This window comes from Panthera onca, chromosome A2 (genome assembly GCF_046562875.1).
Source record: "Panthera onca isolate mPanOnc1 chromosome A2, mPanOnc1 haplotype 2, whole genome shotgun sequence".
Lineage (NCBI taxonomy): Eukaryota > Metazoa > Chordata > Mammalia > Carnivora > Felidae > Panthera > Panthera onca.
In genome coordinates, this window is record NC_138340.1 from 423,653 (window position 1) to 443,165 (window position 19,513).

General features: G+C 66.2%; 2 protein-coding genes and 1 non-coding gene across 5 annotated transcripts; 2 read left to right on the top strand and 1 right to left on the bottom strand.

Annotated features, from left to right (window-relative positions):
• Positions 1–1,353: 1,353 nt before the first annotated feature.
• Positions 1,354–3,328, top strand: CFD (complement factor D). The gene is made up of 5 exons (XM_078443767.2): positions 1,354–1,721; positions 2,240–2,396; positions 2,486–2,630; positions 2,730–2,987; positions 3,112–3,328. The coding sequence occupies exons 1-5, from the start codon at positions 1,664–1,666 to the stop codon at positions 3,271–3,273; spliced, it is 780 nt and encodes a 259-aa protein (XP_078299893.2). The 5' UTR covers positions 1,354–1,663; the 3' UTR covers positions 3,274–3,328.
• A 3,359-nt stretch (positions 3,329–6,687) lies between these two features.
• Positions 6,688–18,854, bottom strand: MED16 (mediator complex subunit 16). 3 transcript variants are annotated; one of them, XM_060629685.3, is made up of 15 exons: positions 18,718–18,852; positions 17,265–17,449; positions 16,483–16,590; positions 16,019–16,188; positions 15,142–15,573; positions 14,606–14,711; positions 12,458–12,613; positions 11,577–11,788; positions 10,678–10,884; positions 10,186–10,396; positions 9,825–9,958; positions 9,345–9,537; positions 8,736–8,949; positions 7,850–7,933; positions 6,688–7,345 (listed from the first exon to the last, which is right to left on the bottom strand). In XM_060629685.3, the coding sequence occupies exons 2-15, from the start codon at positions 17,395–17,397 to the stop codon at positions 7,219–7,221; spliced, it is 2,487 nt and encodes an 828-aa protein (XP_060485668.1). In that variant the 5' UTR covers positions 17,398–17,449; positions 18,718–18,852; the 3' UTR covers positions 6,688–7,218. The 3 variants fall into 3 exon arrangements, with proteins under 3 accessions (XP_060485668.1, XP_060485666.2, XP_060485667.2); XM_060629683.3 differs by lacking the exons at positions 6,688–7,345; positions 7,850–7,933 and having other exon boundaries at positions 8,832–8,949; positions 10,678–11,365; positions 18,718–18,854; XM_060629684.3 differs by lacking the exons at positions 6,688–7,345; positions 7,850–7,933; positions 18,718–18,852 and adding an exon at positions 18,481–18,553 and having other exon boundaries at positions 8,832–8,949; positions 10,678–11,365.
• Positions 18,855–19,107: 253 nt separating this feature from the next.
• LOC132680034 (U6 spliceosomal RNA) lies at positions 19,108–19,214 on the top strand. Its single transcript, XR_009610489.1, has one exon. It is a non-coding gene; the product is annotated as a U6 spliceosomal RNA (small nuclear RNA).
• The last annotated feature ends 299 nt before the right edge of the window (positions 19,215–19,513 follow it).

The window sequence follows — 19,513 nt, forward strand, 5'->3', positions numbered from 1 at the left end:
CTCGCGCGGCACAGGGACCGGTCCAAGTCTCTGCCACCGTTCACTCATCCGGCCCTTGAGGCGAGTCCTAGTCCTGCCCCATTTTACAGGCAAAGAAGTCGAGGTACAGACAGGCGTGAAGCTGTGCTCGGCAGCCTAGGTTTGAGTCCCAGCTACGTTGGGCACCTGTCTTTCCCTGAGCCTCGGTTTCCCTGCAGGAAGGAGTGAGGGGAGGGGTTCGGGTCCCACACGGGCCTCGGCCTCACGAACCCTGCCCCCCGCACCCCCCCCCCCCACTGGAGGTCACCGGACTGGGCTCTGCCGCACGGTTCTGGCCTCTGGGGCTCCCTCTGCCTTGGGGTGCTCCCCTCCCACAGCTCCGCCCAAGCACTGGAGGGGGGGTCAGCCGGTCAGTCACCCTTCCAACCTAGCCGGGCACGCTGGCGGTCGTTGGTTCGTTGGGCGCCCGGGTGGGGAGTGTTCAGGGTCATTTATTGAAGATGTTTCAAATTTTGTTGCAGTTTCCAACTCTTACATAACCTGGACTCCATAGCCTAACGGGCTTTAGTTTCGAGTTTCTGATTTCAATAAGGAAACATGTTAAGATCTAACAAATCACACTGGCTACATTTTTTCTATTCTCTGTGCCTGAAACAGTCCACAGCAAAGAGGAAAGCAGTAGAGGGAAAATACTGTGCAATGTGCCCACTGGGGATGTCCAAGGCCCGTCCCGCCCTTGTGTTCCCAGCACTGCCCCCCTCCATGGGTTCATGAGACATCGATCCATCATCCTGACCTTATAAAGGGTCACGCAACCCATTCTGCTCATCAGAACCTGCCAACCCTTGCTCCCAGTGATTGGCTTGGGAAGGGACATGTGATCAAAGCTCAGCTAACCAGAGGCAGCCTTGAGAAGCTGGCTGGAGTGATGGGGAATTGGGGGAGGGGCCCACTGAGCCACTGGGCTGAGTCTGGGGCCCCTGGGCCCACAACAGGGGAGCCTGGTGAGGAGAAAAATCACCAAGGAGGAAAGGACGAACTAGAGACAGAGACACCTGATAGCGGTCAGGCACCTGGATCAAGCTACACCTGAAAGTAGTCCCTGAACTTTCCATTTAAATGTCTTTGTTGAAGACCCCACCCAGTTCAACTTGTTTTTTCTGTCATTTGTATCTGACACACCCCCTTTCTAACATTCCATTTGTTGGGGTGTTGGGCCCCAGAGCCAACAGGGACAGGGCTGTCAGGTGACCTTCCCACCCCCACGGACCTCCTCTCTTAGTTGGAGGAGGAAGAGAAAGAAGGGAGGGGCAGAAAAACGGAGGAAGTTGGTTGTTTACAAACTGTGGCCTCCAGCTGCTGTTGCAAAACCTTGGGGGCAGGAAGGGCACTCTGGGGAGCCTGGGCCGGGGGGGCTGAGAGTGGGTCCGCCTGAGGGTCTGCGGCCCGCACGGGGACCAGCCCTGGACCTGACACAGAGGCAAGAGTCCCCTCCAGCCGCCTGTCCTCTCGGTGCGGGGCTCCCGTGGAGGGTGGGCACGGAACAGGCAGGCTCCCCTTCGCCCTGCTGGACGGCGGCCACGCAGCAGAGCGAGCCTTGGGAGCCCCGCCCCCTTGCCCGCTCATACAAGTGTCGGTGCCTGGGGGCCCCAGCCTGAGTCCCCGCTCGGTCCACAGCAGCAGCATGACCGCCTGCCTGGTGCACCTGGTGACTCTGGTCCTCCTGGGCGCAGCCGCGTGTGGTGAGTGACAGGGCCTGGGCCTACTGGGGACAGCTGGGAGCCACCAGTCTGGAGGGCGGTCAGCCGCCCCCCCCCCCCCCCCCCCCGCCATCAAGCAGGAGTGTCCTTGGCTCCAGCAGGTGAATGGAAAGCTCTGAAAAGGAAGGATTTTCCCCAAACTTCGAATATGAAGCCTGAGCTCTCAGAGTCCAAGCTCGGCCTCCAGTGAGGGTCAAGTTGTCGGTGCAAACGGCCGGGACTGCTGGGTCTGGTCAGCCACACTTAGCGAATTTGCCCCAGAGTCCCCTGCTCCCAGTGGGCCCGGACCGGACTCCAGGCCTGCCCCCCCCTCTGACCGGACTCCAGGCCTGGGCCCCCCACCTCCGACCGGACTGGACTCCAGGCCTGCCCCCCCCTCCGACCGGACTCCAGGCCTGGGCCCCCCACCTCCGACCGGACTCCAGGCCTGGGCGGCCTGAGGGCCGGGTGGGGCAGGGAGGCCGGCCCCCTGAAACACACACCTGCCCTCCCTCCCCCAGCGGCGCAGCCCCGTGGGCGAATCCTGGGCGGCCGCGAGGCCGAGTCCCACGCGCGGCCCTACATGGCGTCGGTGCAGGTCAACGGCAAGCACGTGTGCGGCGGCTTCCTGGTGTCCGAGCGGTGGGTGCTGAGCGCGGCGCACTGCGTGGAGGACTTGTGAGTGTCCGAAGCCAGCGGGGGGCTGGGGGGGGGGGGGGCTGGGGGGGTGTGACGCGGTTCTCATGTGGACCCCCCCCCACGCCCAGGGCCGACGGGAAGCTGCAGGTGCTCCTGGGCGCACACTCCCTGTCGCAGCCCGAGCCCTCCAAGCGCCTGTACGACGTGCTCCGCGCAGTGCCCCACCCAGACAGCCGGCCCGACACAATCGACCACGACCTCCTCCTGCTGCAGGTCTGCCGAGCCCAGCCTCAGTCCCACCTGCCGCACGCGACCCCCGCTGCCCCCCCCCCCCCCCCGCCCTGACCCCCGCTCCCGCCCCTTCCCGTATAGCTGTCAGAGAAGGCCGAGCTGGGCCCCGCCGTGCAGCCCCTGGCCTGGCAGCGCTTGGACCGCGACGTGGCGGCCGGCACGCTCTGCGACGTGGCCGGCTGGGGCGTGGTCACCCACGCGGGCCGCCGGCCGGACCGCCTGCAGCAATTGCAACTGCGGGTGCTCGACCGCGCCACCTGCAACCAGCGCACGTACCACGACGGCACCATCACCCAGCGCATGATGTGTGGGGAGAGCAACCGCCGGGACACCTGCAAGGTGGGGGTGCGGGCGGGGGGTGCGGGGGGAGCAACCGCCGGGACACCTGCAAGGTGCGCGGGCGGGGGTCCCTGCAGGCGCGGCTGCAGCGCTCACGGCCCGGCCCGCCGTCCTGTCCCCGCAGGGAGACTCCGGGGGCCCGCTGGTGTGCGGGGGCGTGGCCGAGGCCGTGGTCACGTCGGGCTCGCGCGTGTGCGGCAACCGCAAGAAGCCCGGCATCTACACGCGCCTGGCGAGCTACGTGGCCTGGATCGACGGCGTGATGGCCGAGGGCGCGGCCGCTTGACGAGGCCCCGAGGGGCGGCCGACCGGGGTCGCGCAATAAAGCATCCTCTCCTGCACGCTTCCGGCCCGTCCTGAGCACGCGCGGCCGCGCGGGGGCGCCCGTGCTCCTCCATCCGCGGTCCCGGGAGGTGGCGGGGAAGCCGCCCTGCGGGCGAGACCCTGCTCTGGGGGGGGAGCTTCAGCTTCACAGACCCTCTCGAGTCATTCTGTTCTATGACCCCCGTCCCGCATCGGGAAACGGAGGCTCAGGTCGGGGGAAGCTTCTGGGCAAAGCCTGGATTCGAACCCAGGATCACAGCACCGGCGTTCATAGTCACTTCCGGGGGCTTGGGGGCTCCCAGAATGAGGAAGGCTGATGCCTGTCTTAGAGCAGTCACACTGGGTCTGAGGGACTCCCTGCCCTCCTGGGTCTCAGTTTACCCTTCTGGTCAAGGGTCCAGTTTACCCAGGCCCCGAGGCCCCGTGCTTTCTCCCACCTGGGTGAGGGGCCGTCGAGACCCACACCTGCTAGGGCCCAGGTGGTAAGCGTGGGCCACAAAGGGGGCTCACGACTCCCCTTTTGTTGAAAAGAAGACTGAGGATCTGAGAGGTGAAGTCATGTGCCCACCCCTGGGGATTGTGAATCGGGGGGTTTGGAACCGGTGACCAAGTTTTACTTTTCCACCACAGAGTGTTTACCTTGGAGTCATATGCTCATGCATACAAAAGCTTTTATGGAGCACCAGCTGTGTGCACGGTCCTGGGCTGGGCACCATGGTCACTAAGACCTGCTCATAGTAACTCAAATATCCCATTACACAGGATGTAACTCACTCAGCCCTTCTGATGATGGACACGAGGCTCAGGAATCTCGTGTGTAATTTAAGAAACTGGACACATTTAAATAAGGGGGGGGGGAGAGACAATTGCTGGCCATCCAGACCCCGGAGTCTCATTCATTCAATAGGTATTTCCTGGATGAAGTGATGTCAGGGAGTGGCTTTGAGATGATCCAGTTTGGGGGGAAAGTGTGGGTGCGGCTACGATGACTAGATTCAGCAAATAAAAACACACGTCCGGTTAAACGGGAATTTCAGAAAAACAACAACTACTTTCGCGTGATGAGAGTGTCCCGTGGTATGTGGGACGGCCTTGTACTGAAACAGTATTTGTTGTTCGTTTGAAACTCAAATGCAGCTGCCCCCTGACGACCTGGCACCTGGAGGGTCAGAGCAGGGCCTGGGGAAGGGCTGGGGGCCGGCGGGTCTGCCCCAGAGGAAGGGGGCGGGTTTCCCGGCTGAGGCACAGTTTGGGCGAGGGCCTGGCGGGAGACCTTGTGGCTTCTGCAGCCACGAGGGAAACCGCAGCCCGCTCAGCCTGGAGGGCCCCTTCCAGCAGCTTCCCCAGACGGGCGGGTTCTCAGGTGCCGGTGAGTGTGGTCGGCCCGTCAGGGGCAGCAGGATGACCCCGAGCCCCGGGCAGGCGCAGGAACGACCTGGGTGTCCAGGGGGCACGGCCCGCGAATAGGAAGCCAAAGGCCGCCCCGGTCCTGCTTTCCCGCTTGTTTCTGGAGGTCAGGGCCCCGGTGGGCCCGGGGCAGGGGGTAGGAGTGGTGGTTCACGTCTGACTAGGGGCTGGCCGGTGTGACATCTCCCAGGGCATCTTCACCCCCCTCCCGTGGTCAGTGTGGGAACCACAGAAGGTTCCGGTGAACAGTGTGGGGAGGCGGGCCATGAGCTCGGTGGGCACTAAGCCCACAACAGCACACACATCTTCCGAACGTGGTCCCGGTGGCCGCCTCTGTGACACAGGGCCTCTGCTCTGACGAGGCTGGCCGCACACCCAGCCGGCCGGGCTGAGCTGTCTTCACGTACTAACTAGAACAGGGCCTTGCTGTTGACCCCAGAGGCAGGCGCTGTGGGGACACACGGGTGTCATGGTAACCGCTGGTGGGCACAAGACGGGGACGGGAACGCGGGACCCTGCTGACCTAACCCGCCTGGCGAGCTCATCCGGGGCTCGGCAGGGCCCACGGGGGACCGGCCACCGGGACGGCCGGGCGCACACACGCGACCGTGCTCATCCCGGTTCACGGGCTGTTCTCGTCCACCCCAAACCTGGGGACAGAGCGCCACCCCCGGGTCACCGTGCTCAGCTTCTGCGGGTCCGGAAGCGGCCGGCACAGCGGGGCGGCGTGCTCACGGCAGGGAGGCACAGGCTCCGGGTGGGGGTGGGGGGCCGGGAGCAAGGCCGCTTCCAACCGCTCGGGGGTCACACGCACCGCTTCTGCGCAGGGCTGGACGCAGGCGTGAGCCCACCCAGACCCGAGGGGGGTGGGCGCGGACCCCACGTGTCACCCGTGGGGGCGAGTCGGGTCCGTGTCGTAAAACCACAAGTTAACCTGGAGCGGGTGAAACAGGGGTGCGGGACAACGGGCCCTTTGTCCCGACGCAGACGGCTGACCGCACTGGCGGGGTGGCTGGAGGCCGCGGCCGCGTGAGGGACGTGGGCAGCACGGCGTGGGGGCCCGAGAGGGGGGCAGGGACGCCACGACAGGCAACCCCCACCTCAGCCGCGCAGACGGCACAGCAGCGGTGTGGGCACGGTCAGGGGGAAAGGGCCCCCGAAGCGGATCCCCACGGAGGAGAGGCCTCTCCCCTGCTCTCCGCCTACACCTGTTAGATGAGCAATTTACACAGAGCCTCACCTCCACCGGCTCACGGATGGCTGTCAGCAGTGACCACTCAACCGGGGGGGGGGGGCTGCCCTCGGGGTCCCCGTGTCACTAAAGGGGCACCAGGCAGTGGTGACCAGCAGGGTGGGAGGCGAGGCGGCTGGCAGAGGCCCAGCCAAGGGCCGGCTCCCTGCCCTTGTCCGCCCCCACCACGTGCCCACCATCAAGGCCCACGGCTCAGACAACAGGCCCTCCGGGGCAACACGGCCCGGGCCTCGGTAAGGGGCTCCGAGCCCCCACTGCCCGGGGAGCCCCACAAGCACAGGTGCAGGGTCTGACCCCCGCGGGGCATCCACCCGCCCCACCCTCCCTGCACCTTCCAGCAAGAAAACCAGAGAAGCCATTAGCACTCCACAGGCAGGGCGCTGCGTCTGGAGGCCTGGGGAGCGGGACATAAGCCGGACGTGATTGGGAAAGCGCTCGTTGGCAGAAGGCGGGACCCCCTGGGGACCAGACCTGAGCTCCCAGAAGCCCAGGGGCCAGAGCAGCTCAGGGCCTGCAGCAGGGAGGCTAGAGGGAGGCAGGGAAAAAGGAGAGAGAGAGACCTGCCCATCGCCCACCGGTGCCCGGCCTGCTGCCCCCTGCAGGGACCTCGGTGACTGGCATACACTAGGTGCTCGATAAATGCTGACAGAGCAAGAGAGTCACCGGGCACGGGAGCCCAGGGGAGGAGAGCACCCTTGGCAGGGACAGGACACCTGCGACCTGGCAGGACATTTATTGGACCTGCTGACGTCAGAACCACGCGGACACACGGACAGGAACAGGGAGGACACTGAGGCAGGTGTCATGGGCAGTACCCACCCAGACACTGGACAAGTTCACGGGGGGACGTTCTAAAGAACAGAGACCCCGGGCCACCCTGGACCCTCCGAGCCAGGACCTGGGGCCTCCGGAGGGGCCACTGGGGGTCCAGGGAGGACAGTACGTGAGGCCGTGAGACCCACAGGTCTGTCTCGGTGGCCGCCTGGGGCACGTGGACAGGGGGCCGGCCCTCCTCCTGGAACCACCGCTAGGCTCTGAGGGACAGAAAGCAGTCCCGGCTGGGCCGACAGGCACCAACTCGCGGCTTCAGGCCGCGTCCACCCCTGCCCCGTCCGTTGACGGGACACGACCTTGGCCGATAAGGCCCGGAAGGCCGTGCTTCAAGGATGCCTGTTTCTTGATGTACCCGATGAAGGTCGGGGTGTGTGTGGAACGTTCTGTCGCCGAGAGGGCCCGGGGGGCCCCCGGTCAGGGGTAGCTGAGGGGCACCCGCCGCCAGAGCCCCCCGCACAGGCAGTTCTTGATCCAGCGCTGTTCCCACTGCTTGACGGCCGTGGTCTTATTGGGTGACCTGAGCATGGTGACGCAGCCACACCTGGGGGCAGAGCCGGCAGGGTGAGGTTGGGGGGGGGGGGGGCTGCCCTGCCGCTGGGCCTCTGCACGTGCTGCACCCCCACCGCCAGAGCGCCGTTCCCGGAGCCGCCCGACACCGAGCCGGCTCAGCCCCGTGAGTGGCCACAGGTGTGGGGTTTTCGAGTCCCGGCCTGGCCGCTCCCCGGCAGCGTGACCCTGAGCGCCGGAACCCGCTCCCGGTCCCGGGGTTGCGTGGCGGCAAGTGGGGCTGCGTCTGCAAAGCTCCCGGCCTTCGTTTCCGCACCCGCCGGGCGACGGAGAGCTCCCCTGGGGCAGGCTCGGGCTGCGGGCACAGCTGGCCACCGATGCCCCAGGAGAGGGTGCTCAGGACCTCCCAAGGCGGCCGTGGCCCTCGCTGGGAGGCGCTCCCACGACCCGTGTTCACAGGCAGGGAGACAGGCTCGTGGCGGGAAGCCACCAGCCCCCGGGGCAGGGCTGAGGGCGGGTCCGCGTGGCGGGCGCTCACCGGGTGCAGGCCTTGCACTCCTCCGTGGGGTAGGCTCCCAGGTGCAGCCTTCGCAGGTGGTCGATCTTCGGCTGACCCGGCGCCCTGGCAGACGAGAGGGGACACGTGAGGCGCGCACACACCAGACACGGGCCATCTCTGACGCGTGCCCTCTGCCGGCACGCTCAACGGCGCCGGAAAGCTCTGGAAGCCACCGAGAACCCGCGGGGAGGAGCTGAAAACTGCGTTTGAATGTTTCCAAAACACCACATTTTAAATCTCATTGTGATCGACCTCCCCTTCTCTTAAAGTTTTTCCCGAAACCCAAACCCAAATGATTCAGGCGGTCCCTCCCACGGCAACACAAGAAGGAAGCTGCCAGAAGGGGGCGGGCCCAATGCCCGAAGCATTACACCCAAAGGGGGCCCTCGGGTGCTGACTTTCCTCCTTTGGCTCATCTGCGATTTCTGAAATTTCCACCCAAAGTAATGGACCTCGCGGAGGATTCGCGGGTCTCTCTTCACCACGTGAGCGTCCAAAACTGGGAAGCACCTTGTGCGACCTGGGGTCAGTGACCGCACCTTTCTCGCCTGAAAAGTGGGGACAAACCCCTGCCCCGTGGTGCTGCTGCGCAGCGAGGGCTCACACGGGAGTCTACGCTAGGGTGACTGCCCCTTACGGGGGCAGAGGCCGCAGCCCGAGTCCTCAAGGTCAAGCACACGGCACTCCACGCAGGGGTGACGCGCCAGACGGAGGGCAGGACACGGCCGAGCACAAAGACGGAGAAAGGCGGCGGGGGAGTCGGGGACCGAGCGGGGCGTCTCTCGGGGACGGCGTTCAGGCGGAGCCCCGAAGGCGGCACCAGCAGGGCGCACGCGCAGGGGGCGAGGCGGAGCCGGGCACGCACCTGCTGAGGCCGTCGGGCTGCACGGTGGCGCAGGCCGGCAGGGCGGGGGCCTTGCCGAACTGTAGGCGCAGAGGCTGCTTGGGCTGCAGGCGGCTGACGAGGCCGTCGCTGACGGGCAGCCAGTCCAGGCTGGGAATGAGCAGCTGGCTGGGCAGCAGGCAGCACTCGTCGACGAGCGCCTCGTCCGGCTCACTCGTGGGGCCCTCGTCACGGCCTGCGGGGAGGGGACCGTGGGGACGTCGCGCCGGGCGGCCCTGCCCCGAGCGCTGCCTGCCGGGGGCGGGGCACCGAGGCCTCCTTGGAGCTCGGAGCAGCGGTCCCGGGCTCAGGCCCCAACTCTACCCTGACCTCCCGAGCGTCAGGACCCACTTATTCGTTTAACAAGTACACAGGGAGCGCTGGGTGCCCTTCCGAGAACAGGGCCGGCCGCAAACACGCGACCTGGTGACACAAGACAAGCAAACGGGCGCAGACGTTTAGCGAGCACCTGTGCTGGGCGCTGGGGACCACGACCGTCTAAGCCGGGGGAGCCTGTATTTGGGGAGTGGGGCGTCTCAGCCAGGACTCGTATTTTGATGGGGGGACGAGGGCCGAGGGCTGGCGTCTTACAGCAGATCCAGAGCTTGGTGAGCAGGCGGAAGAGCAGGGACATGCTGTCTTGGGTGTCTGAGGTGGCCGTGTACACAGGCAAGCAGCTGGGCTTCAGCAGGCCCCAGATCCGGATGACGACCATCAGCTCCCGCAGCATGCCCAGCGAGGTGCCGTCCCGCAGGAAGCTGTGTCCCGGCCGCAGCGGGGAGCCCTGTGGGGGAGGCACCCGGGCCACAGGCCTAAGCGGGAGCGGCATCCTAGGACCCCGGGGTGCGGGGAGATGGGCCGGCTTCCCTCGCACGGGCCGGGGGCGCCCCGGGCACCGGGCCCCCGGCTCCTGGACGCCACGCAGTGCCGGCAGGGGACGGGAAGCGGCCCCCCCCCCCGGGCAGGTAATGCGTGCGGGGACGCAGCCCGGCCGGCAGAGCACCGAGCTCACCGCCCGCGGGCTCCGGCGGCCCCGGGGCCGTGGAGGCGGCTGGGGGGGAGGGGCCGCACCTGGTTGGGCAGACTGGCCAGCAAGTAGAGCACGAAGTCGCCCACCCACTGCAGGAGCTGCTGGAGCGCCTGCAGCGTGTTCATGTCCAGGACGAACTCCTCCGTCTTGAGGTTGATCATGACCTTGTCGATGTCTGGGGGGAGACGGGAAGTCAGGCGCCCCCACCCGGCCTCGCGGTGCACGCGCACGGGGGCCGCGCCGACGCCCGGCAGCACCCACTGCGAGAGCCGGAGAGCCGGGCCCTGGGCCCTGGGTCAGAGCGGCCCCTCTCTGCCCCCCCCCCCCCCCCCCCCCCCCACTGGCCCGGCCCGGCCGATGCTCCCCTGGGGCGAGCCCGGTGAGGGCCGGGGCGGCACCCACCGGCGTCCGTGATCTTGGCGCAGACCTCGGTCAGCCGGTCGCCAGGGCTCTTGTCGGGCGTGTTGAGGAAGTGTGGGCGCAGGAGGGACTTGAGCGTGGAGCTGACGGCCACGAGGAAGAGCTTGGCGTGGTAGTCGCACACGCGGGCCACCGTGCAGGGCGACAGCTTGCACAGCGAAGCCTTCATGGCCAGGATCCGGGTGGACAGGACCTGGGCGGGTAGGTGGCGTGAGCGGGCGGCCCCGAGGGGCCCGGGAGGCGGCGCCCTCCGCCCCCCCCCCTGCGGGGCGGGGCGGCCCCCGAGGGGCGGGGCGGCAAGTGCGAGGGGCGGGGAGGGGAGGGGAGGGGGCGGGGCGGCAAGTGCGAGGGGCGGGGAGGGGAGGGGAGGGGGCGGGGCGGCCCCCGAGGGGCGGGGCGGCAAGTGCGAGGGGAGGGGCGGGGCAGCCCCCCCACCCCCGGCCTCCCCGCCCCGTCTCCAAAGAGGCCCTGCACCTGCTGCAGGGCCGCGTTCTGGCGCGTGTACTCCTCGTGCAGCCTCTCCACCAGGCTCTGCACCATGGCGGGCTGCACGTGCAGGAGGGTGTCCCACCAGTCGTAGCCGGTCACCATGCAGTACTCCAGCAGGAAGAGCAAGTGCCGCAGGGCCAGGCTCACGTCCAGCGCGTGGCCCATGGAGGGCGAGATGCGAAGCATGCTCAGCTGCAGGGGAGGACGGGGCGGGGAGCGCTGCGGGACCCTGCACCCCCTCCCCGGGCCGTCCCGCCCGCCAGGGGGTGGGGCGGCCGCACGCGCTGTGTCTGCGCTGCGGCGGCGGCACCTCCGAGGCCCCACCACACCCCACCACACCCGCACGGGGCTTCTGGGGGACCGGCCTGTCACCAGGCTGCGTGGCCGGCGCGGATCCACTCGAGGGCCGCGGGGGTCTCCGCAGAGACACAGACCCTGTTCTCCAGAAGCGGAACGCCTCACGCCAGGCCGCTGGCCCCTCTCCCGGAGACCCCAAGGGCGGAGCAAACGAGCAAGGGATTCGCTCACGAGTCAGGAGTCTCAACGTGAATGCGGAAGCCGGTTTCCCAGTCAGCACGGGAGGCGGGGGGATGGGCGGGCACGGCAGCGAGGGTGAGCGCACACAGCTCGCCCCTTCCTCCAGGCCCCCTTCCTCCAGGCCGAGGCCAAGTCCCTCCGGGAACAAGGACACCCGCTGAGCACCCGCTACGCTTCCGTGCTTCACCGCACTTGATTCCAGAAATCCTACGTGAACGGCAACCACCCCAACGGCTCCTGCTGAGCACCTACTAGGCGCCACAGACCACGCCGCCGGAGCTTTGATTGGACCTCAGAGGCGACGACCTCGGGCCGGCGAGCAGCAGGGAGGCGGCTCTGAAGCTCACCTTCCCGTGGCTGTCGATGCCGACCAGGGCCAGAGACGTCCAGGAGAGCTGCATGGCCTTGAAGTGGACGGCGGGGCCGGTGGTCCGCGGGCGCTTGATGGCCGGCTCGTCCGCGGAGCGCGGGGCCGCAGAACTGTAGAAGACGGCCATGCTCTGCAGCGACAGCCGGTGCACAATGTGGACGCTGCCGTCGTGAAAGGCCAGGGCCAGCCCTACAGGCCAGAGCACAGGCCGCTCAGCCGCGTGGGGGCCCGCCCAGCTCCCCGCGGTGGGAAGGGGCCGCCCAGGGGAGAGGCGTGGCTCCAGGCCACCCACGGCCCACCAGCCGCCCCCACAGCCAGCCGCTTTCCCCCGCATCCTTTGCCAACAGCCCCAGGTTCGGGCTACGCCCCACCTCCTCCCCAAGGTGTGGCTGACGCGAGCAAATGGGTCCCTTCCAGGGAGACGGTGGGAGGAGACGGCGGGAGGGGACGGTGAATGCAAAGGCCCCGGGGCCCAGGAGCACACAGGGGCCTCGAGGGGAGGATGGGGGGTGGGGAGGCCTAACCCCCACGACCAGTGGGCGGCAGGGTTAGGGCTCACGTTGAGTCCTGACTCACTTGAGGTCAGGGACACCTGCAACTGAGCCCAGGACCGACACCTGAGGCGCCAGAACAGGGCGCTGCCCACCTAAAACGTCCGCCCCAAGTTCCCAACCTCGTCCTTGCTGGTCGCTAACAGCCCTTTATGCACGCAGTGTTCCGTTAGCCAGACTCACGGCCTGGGAGCGTGGGGGATCCCGGAAGCGGGGCCGCCTGGCGGACAGGGGCGGGCCCCACGGCCCTAAGACTTGAGCCCCGGGCTCAGAGCCCACCGCCCCCAGGGGCTCGCGCCAGCCGTACCGAGGCCGGGGTAGAACTGGGTGTCGCTGGCCACCTTCAGGTCAGTGTTGGTGAGCGAGATGGGCAGCTTAGGCAGCGCCACGGCAGACACGCGGTCCAGGTCGTTGGTGGCCGACAGGATCCGCCACTTGAGAATCATGGGCTGTTTGTCACCAACTGAAAAGGGGGCCGGGGGAACGGGAAAACAACAGCAGAATGAGAAATGCCGCACGGCGGACCCCCGCCGGGGACGCCAGGCACGGCCGCCCCGGCACCCCCGTCTCCGGCCCTGCGCTGGGGACCCGGCCCCGCTCCGTCCCTCAAAGCACTCCACAGCCCAGGCAGCGGAACGGTCCACGGCAGGCACGTGACACACGCGGACCACCAGTCCTGCCCTGGGACCTCGCCCGACCAGGAGGCCACAGGCAGTGGGAGGGAGGCCGCCGTGACCCTGGCCGAAGCTGGAGCAGAGAAGCGGGGTGCACCCCACTCCCGGCCACCACAAGCCCTGGCGACACAGCCAGCTCGCGGTGCGTTGTCTCGTGACAGGACAGGTCCTGGGCGGAGCCCAGCTCGGCCCGCCTGCTAAGGCTTGAGCTGGACGGTCAAGGGGCCGCAGACCCGCGCCCCCTGCACCCACAGCCCCCAGCAACAGGCAGAGTGGTTTCCGGGAGTCCCGGCGTGGCTAGAGGGCGCGGGCCAACATGACGCCAGAGGAGACACGGTGTGGATTTGCCGGGACGTGCCTGGGCAAGCCTGCAGGGACACGCGGCCATGGGGGGCGATCAGGCGCACGGCCCACGCTGCCGGAAGGCTGACGGCGGGCACACAAACCAGGTAGGAGCGGCGGAGGCGGCGCCCCCCCCCAGAGCGGCGCGGGGCCACGGCTGTGAGCCAAGTTGAGCTGGTTGTTACACGGCACAACCAAGGGTCAAACAGCGTCTCCCAGCCGCCCACCTGTCTGGAGAGCTCGGCTCTGAACGGCTTGCCACAGCTCATAAACCTGCCGCAGACCCGAGCCCCCCAGGGGAAACTGAGGCCCAGGGAGCACTGAGACTGCCTGAGGCCAGAGTGTAACTTCGCATCTAACAAGGATGACGTCCAGACGGCACCCGCGGGCCAGTGGTCACACCGAGCACTGCACAAATGCTACGCAATGGCTGTGGCCAGGCTGGCCCTGGGGCTGGTCACCCACTGCACTGGGGCACAGGGACCGCGCAGACCTGTGTGGCCCTGCCCGCCACACACGGTCATGCCGGCCGCCAGCTACGAGCTCACTCAGGACGGGGGGGGGGGGTCCGGGGAAGGTGCTTCATGCTAACCACTGGGCCCCCGCAGCGGGCAGCTTCTGTAACCACCCCGTGGCCCCCGTGGGGGGGCAGGAGCTGCGGGGCCTCTTGACATGGCTTCATCCGTAGTTCCCGCTTAGCACCCTCCCGAGCAGCCAACCGCTCCAGGGTCCATTAGCGCTAATCAGCAGAGCGCCCTGCTCTCATCAGCTGGAAATGCTATTTGTGGGCCCCGGGGGGCCTTCGTCCCCTGTGAGCTCCGGCGGTGAAAATCAAGTGGCTTTTCTGACTTCGCAGTCATTAAAGGCTGGGCCAGCACGTCCCGAGCTCTGTCGGGGAGCGGGCACGGTCTTCGGGGAGGCTGGCACCATCTGGAGCCACCGGGGGGGGGGGCTCCACATTGAGTGCAGGGACGGGGGAGGGGGAGGTGAGCCATCGGGTACGTCCTGGGGAAACTCCGCCACCCCCTCTGGGTCTGTTTCCTCACCATAAATCAGGGTTTCTGGAGGGTTCTGTTTTTAGGATGAAGTGCCCTCTGTGGCCCAGGGGACTGTGTGTACCCCCAGCCCTGCCGCACCGCCTGCTTGCTCCCCTTTGCTCAGCCCGCTCTGGCTCCTGCCTCATGCCCCAGGACCTTTGCACCACAGCTCCCTCAAGCAGGCACATGCTCCCCGCAGGAGGTGTGAGAGTGAGGCAGTCAGGCGACCCGCCTGTGGGATGACCGGGTAGGACCTCGCCTCTCTGAGCCCCGGGTCAGGTGGCTGTCTGGGACAGGAGCGAAGAGGCTGCATCGGCAGGGGTGAAGAGGGTGGGGCAGGCCGACACGGCCTGGCTGCTCGGAGCAGCTCCCTCACGCTGCCCCGGGAACGGGGAGACTCACCCACAGGCGAGATCTGCTGGAAGACGTTGTTCACGGGAAGCCCCTCCTTCCGCAGAGACCAACATTCCACGATGCTGCTCGTCTGGCTGGACGCACACAGGAGCACCTGCGGAGGCGGCCGCTGGTCAGGAGTGTGGAGCCGGAATGCCAGATGTCCCCCAGGGGAGAGCAAGGGGGAAGCTCCACGAAGCCGGGGCCTTACACTGGCACCCGGGGTGACCGCTGGACAACTGCCCCAGAGACGTCCCCGTCCTGGTCCCGGGACCCGCAGGCTGTGGGGCCCAGCATCCTCACGAGGTCCCCACGCGGGTGGGGCAAAGGGTCAGAGGCAGAGAGCCGGGCGGACCCCACGCTGCTGGCCGTGAGGATGAGGAGGGGCCGCGAGCCCAGGATGGGGCGCCTCGGGAGCCAGAAGAAGGGGACACAGGGCTCCCTGGGGCCCCGGGGGGGGGTGTCAGCTCCCCGTCCGACCCTGGACCCCAGAACTCGCGGGGAGGAGTGTGCGGCCAGGGGAGCGGGCCCGGGGCAGGACTCACCTGCTCTGACATGTCACGGGCCAGGAACTTGAGGTGGGTGATGGCGGGGAACTTGTCCTTGCGGTTGAGGTCGGTGGTGCAGCGCATGAACAGCGAGGGCAGGATCTCGGTGTCGATGCGGCACTTCTCGCTGACCACGCTCACGCACACCTTGTAGAACTGCACGGGGGAGGCGCTGCTGCCGTCCGCGGTGGCCACCACGATGTTGCCGCCGCCCGTGAAGGCGATGTCCGCCAGGGCCACGCGGCCGCGCAGCCGGCACAGACTCTCCGTTGACGTCAGCACCTGCCCGCTGGGCTTGAGCAGGGACACGGTGACCAGGCCGCTGACCGTCACTGCGATCCAGCCCTCCATTGGCTTGCCGCCGAACAGTGTGAGGGACGGCGAGAATTTGACGCGGGAGAACTTCTCGCCGAAGCTGGAGGCGCCCGACTGTGGGGGGAGAAGGGAGCACGGGGTCTGCTTACTGCCGATGCTGGACCCAGCTGAGGACGTCAGCAACAGGTGGCCTGCCCAGACTTTAGGGTTCTGCCCTTTGTGACCTGACAACCCGCCCTTGGGGTGCAGAAAGAGGAATTCTGGGGTGCACTGGATTCTGAGAACAGCTGTCAGTTAAATGAACGGTCCACTGAGGATACCAGCCACCAGCTGAACGGAAAGTTCATTAAGGACAGCAGCCATCAGTTAAATGGGGGCTCACAGAAAACACAGGTGCTGACAGCCTGATTGAAGGCATGAATCGGGCGAGTTGGGCCGGGACTACAAAAACCAAAGGGTGCTGGTGGCGGGAGAGGAGGAGCCAGATGGCGGGGGGGACAGGCAGGGTGCACGGTCTCACCTACTGCAACGGCACCGGCTTGCTCGGGTGAACACCTACCTTTTCCACGTGCAATGCCAGCTTCACCCCGTTGTGCAGCCAGGACAGCGCCACGATGGGGTCCCCCTCCACCAAGCTGCCCACAGAGCTCTCCCAGCTGTTGGCCAGGTGGTCGGCCATGCTCCAGCACTTGATCTGCCCGTCAGCATCAGCCGACAGGAGCCGGGAGCCTGTGGACCACAAACCCACACTGCAAACCCTCAGGGTGCACAGGGGCAGCGATTCCAGTGCGTTCAGGGCCTGGGAGGAGCAAGCTGGTGGAGGCTGAGCAGGGGAGTGGCATAAGGTGTGTTCGCGGGGACGTGACAATTGTAACAGACTGAGGGTTCGAGTCCCAGCTGTGAACTCTGGGGGCGTGACCAGGAAGAGACAGAGAGTGTGTTACCCTGAGATTCAGGATCGAGGGAGAGCATCGCTATCCCCCTCAGTCATGCAGGACCACCCATGCCCAGGCCGGCCCTCACCTGACTGGTCCCACTCCAGGCAGGTGATGGCCTCGCTGTGCTCTGAGTTGACGGAGTGCACATCCCAGGGGTGTTCCGTATCCAGGATGTGGATCATGCGGGTGAGGTCTGCGGGGACAGCACACGGCACGGCAGCGGTAACAACCAGGAAGCCACGACAACCCCGGGAGGGGTCAGGGATGAATCCAGTGACCGTGCCACCCACGGGGGAGTCAGGGGCGTCTGCTGCTGACCACACAGGCAGCCCCGGTGCTATGGAGGAAGAGGCTTCTGTGTTCCCTTGGAAACCGAAGCAGGCCTGAACCTGGCCACTAGCGTCACGGTGTTTTCACAAGAGACACAGAAAATAGAACAGGGAGAATATGATCCCCAAAGGCTAATGATGGGCATCTCCCCACGGTCTCTTCCCCTTTAAATTTCTCTGCTTTTCTATTTTTTTCCTAATACGTATTACCCAGACAGTAAAGGGAAAACAGCCCCCAACTAAGTACCTTAGGTGTTTTCAAATGCAAAATAGTAACATGGACGGTCTGGAAGCCTTGGTGGACCCCGCGCCCCTTGCCCCATTTCATCCCTCGGGGGTGATTCCAGCACCAGGTATGGGGAACACAGCACCTGGCCTCTGCACACCTGTGAGGCTGTAGTCCCCACTACCCCGTTATGGATGAGAAAACCCTGAGAGGGCCCACATGGGTGAGGGGCAGCTCCCAGGCAGGCCTGGAGACCCAAAGTTCCCCCACAGGGATACACAGGAGCGGGGCTGGGGTCAAGGAGGCACACACCCTGGTCGTCATTTCGAAGGTCGGTGGTGAAGGCAATGAGGTTACGGCAGGACCAGGCACAGGCCAGAGGCACCGACGGACAGTGGGTACTCTTGGGCCATCTCTCCCACTCGCAGACGTAAGCCAGATCCATTGTGCCCACAGGCCACAGGTCACACCCCGAGGACAGTCACCAGCTCCTGGGGCTGGGGGGGGGGGGGCGGCGGAGACTGGCTCATCAGTGACATTCACTGAGTGCCTGCAGGATGCCGAGCTCCACACTGGACACCCGGTTCCCACAGGGAATGAAAGGAACCCAACCGATTCTCTACGATTCCCTGCCCTTGGGTCTCGTGTGCTGTGTGAGTGAAGCTGCATTTTAAACAGGGGGACAGGGAGGTCTCATCAGGGAGACAACATCAAAGCAGAGGTGTGAGGGAGCAAGACACACGATGTCTGGGGGAAGGTGGAGGGGACAGCAAAAGCAAAGGCCCAGAGGCTGGACCGAGCCTGGGGTGTTCAAGGAGTGGCCAAGCAGCCCAGACAGCTGGAGCAGATGAGTGAAGGGAAAGGGGGCCAGAGGTGATGAGGGTGGGTGGTGGGGGCGCTGGAAGCCTTCACCCTAGTGGGGTTGGTGGGGGGAGCCCGGGGAGGGCGATGAACTATTTACATTTGCGCAGGACCCCTCCGGCGGGCTGGAGTGCACCACCAGGGGTGGGGCGGAGGGGAGTGCACTGGTCCCCGTAGGCAGCAATAAAGGCAGTGGGAAGCGCCTGCAGAGGTCGGGCCTGGGTCCATCCTGGGGGGAAGAGCTAGGAGACCCCATCCAGCGGAGGCAGAAAGTCGTGCCCGAGGCGGGACTTGCTGAGCCCAACAATGAAATGCTCTACGCGCAGGCACCGATTACAGGTTACTCCTTCTTTCACAGAAGTGCCGTCAGCTCCCTTTCTCTGAGTCATGAGCCCAGGTCCCGCTACGTCTTCGAGCCCAGACCAGGGACACCAAGGCCCCTCCCACAAGCCCCCCGCAAGTCTTTTAAGTTCTGCCCTCAAAGCCCCAGTCCCCATCCCCTACAATCTATCCTTTCCAGAATCCCCTCCCAGTTTACTCCTTGAGCCCCCGAGCCCGGCCTAAGCTCTCAGACTCCACCCCAGGGACCCCAAACCCTTCACCTGCCAGGTGTTCACGGGGCCCTCCTGGTCCCACCGCCAAATCCCCCATTATCCTCGAGCCCCACCCCCAGCCCGGGCCAGACCCCCAGTTAGTCCCCGGCTCCACGCAAATTTCAGCCACAACCCCCAGACCCCGCCCAGCGCCCCCCGCCAGCCGCGCGCCCGGCGCCCTCTGACCCCGCAGGCCCCGCCCCGGGCCCGCGGGTCCCCGCCTCCTCCGGGCTGCGTTCCCACCCTCCCCCGGCCGCGGGCGCCGAGCGGACGCTGGCTGTCCCCTGCGGGCCCCGCCGCCCCGCGCTCACCAGGCCGGCCCAGGCGCCAAGCTGAGCAGGCGGCCGCGGCCCCGAGTCTCTCTAGCTCCCCGGTTCCGGCGCCGCCATCTTCCCCGGGACCAACGAGTCGCCCGCGCAGCGCGGCCGCTTCCCAGAGGCTTCTGGGACGGCGGCGACTCCGCCCCTCTTCCGGGATATTTGCATATAAGACTTCACAGCGTCCCAGCAGCCACTTGAGTTATATTTGGTGGAACAATGAACACTTTCTCAGTTTCAGTGAGTGATCGCATTTGATCGCACTATAGGTTGTAGGAACCTAGGAGAAAGATGGGTCGCTGACTCCTTTTAAAAGAATTCACCCTTTGTGTAAAGACATTTTGTTTGGGCACTATAAATATCCGTCGGCGAGACCGTAGGTTCGTGCTCGCTTCGGCAGCACATATACTAAAATTGGAACGATACAGAGAAGATTAGCATGGCCCCTGCGCAAGGATGACACGCAAATTCGTGAAGCGTTCCATATTTTGCTGCTCTACTCTGGGCTCTCCCGAGCGGGGAAACTGAGGCTCCACAGGTGAAGCGACTCTCCCTTTGGAGGCCCTTCCCTGATTTTCAGGTCCCCCCGCGGGCTGCAGGGGAGGGCAGGAGGCTTCAGGCCGGCCCGGGCACCCCGCGGCCAGGGGGAAAGGGTCCTCGTGCAAGTGGCTGCACCCTCTGGGACCCCGGGCCTCCGGCGTCCATGCCAGCCACGTGGACTTCCGCGAGTTAGTGTCTGCCCTTAAAACTCTTAGGATGCCTGTTAAACGGGCCCCCGCACACCCAAGCG

Excerpts from the sequence above, each read along its gene's own strand:
- CFD (XM_078443767.2), top strand. The coding sequence starts at position 1,664 with ATGACCGCCTGCCTGGTGCACCTGGTGACTCTGGTCCTCCTGGGCGCA. Across the intron at positions 2,631-2,729 it reads ACGACCTCCTCCTGCTGCAG|CTGTCAGAGAAGGCCGAGCT; the intron begins GTCTGCCGAGCC and ends CTTCCCGTATAG. Across the intron at positions 2,988-3,111 it reads ACCGCCGGGACACCTGCAAG|GGAGACTCCGGGGGCCCGCT; the intron begins GTGGGGGTGCGG and ends CTGTCCCCGCAG.
- MED16 (XM_060629683.3), bottom strand. The coding sequence starts at position 17,397 with ATGGATCTGGCTTACGTCTGCGAGTGGGAGAGATGGCCCAAGAGTACC. Across the intron at positions 12,614-14,605 it reads CCAGCAGATCTCGCCTGTGG|TTGGTGACAAACAGCCCATG; the intron begins GTGAGTCTCCCC and ends CCCCCTTTTCAG. Across the intron at positions 9,538-9,824 it reads TGGCCAGTCTGCCCAACCAG|GGCTCCCCGCTGCGGCCGGG; the intron begins GTGCGGCCCCTC and ends CCTCCCCCACAG.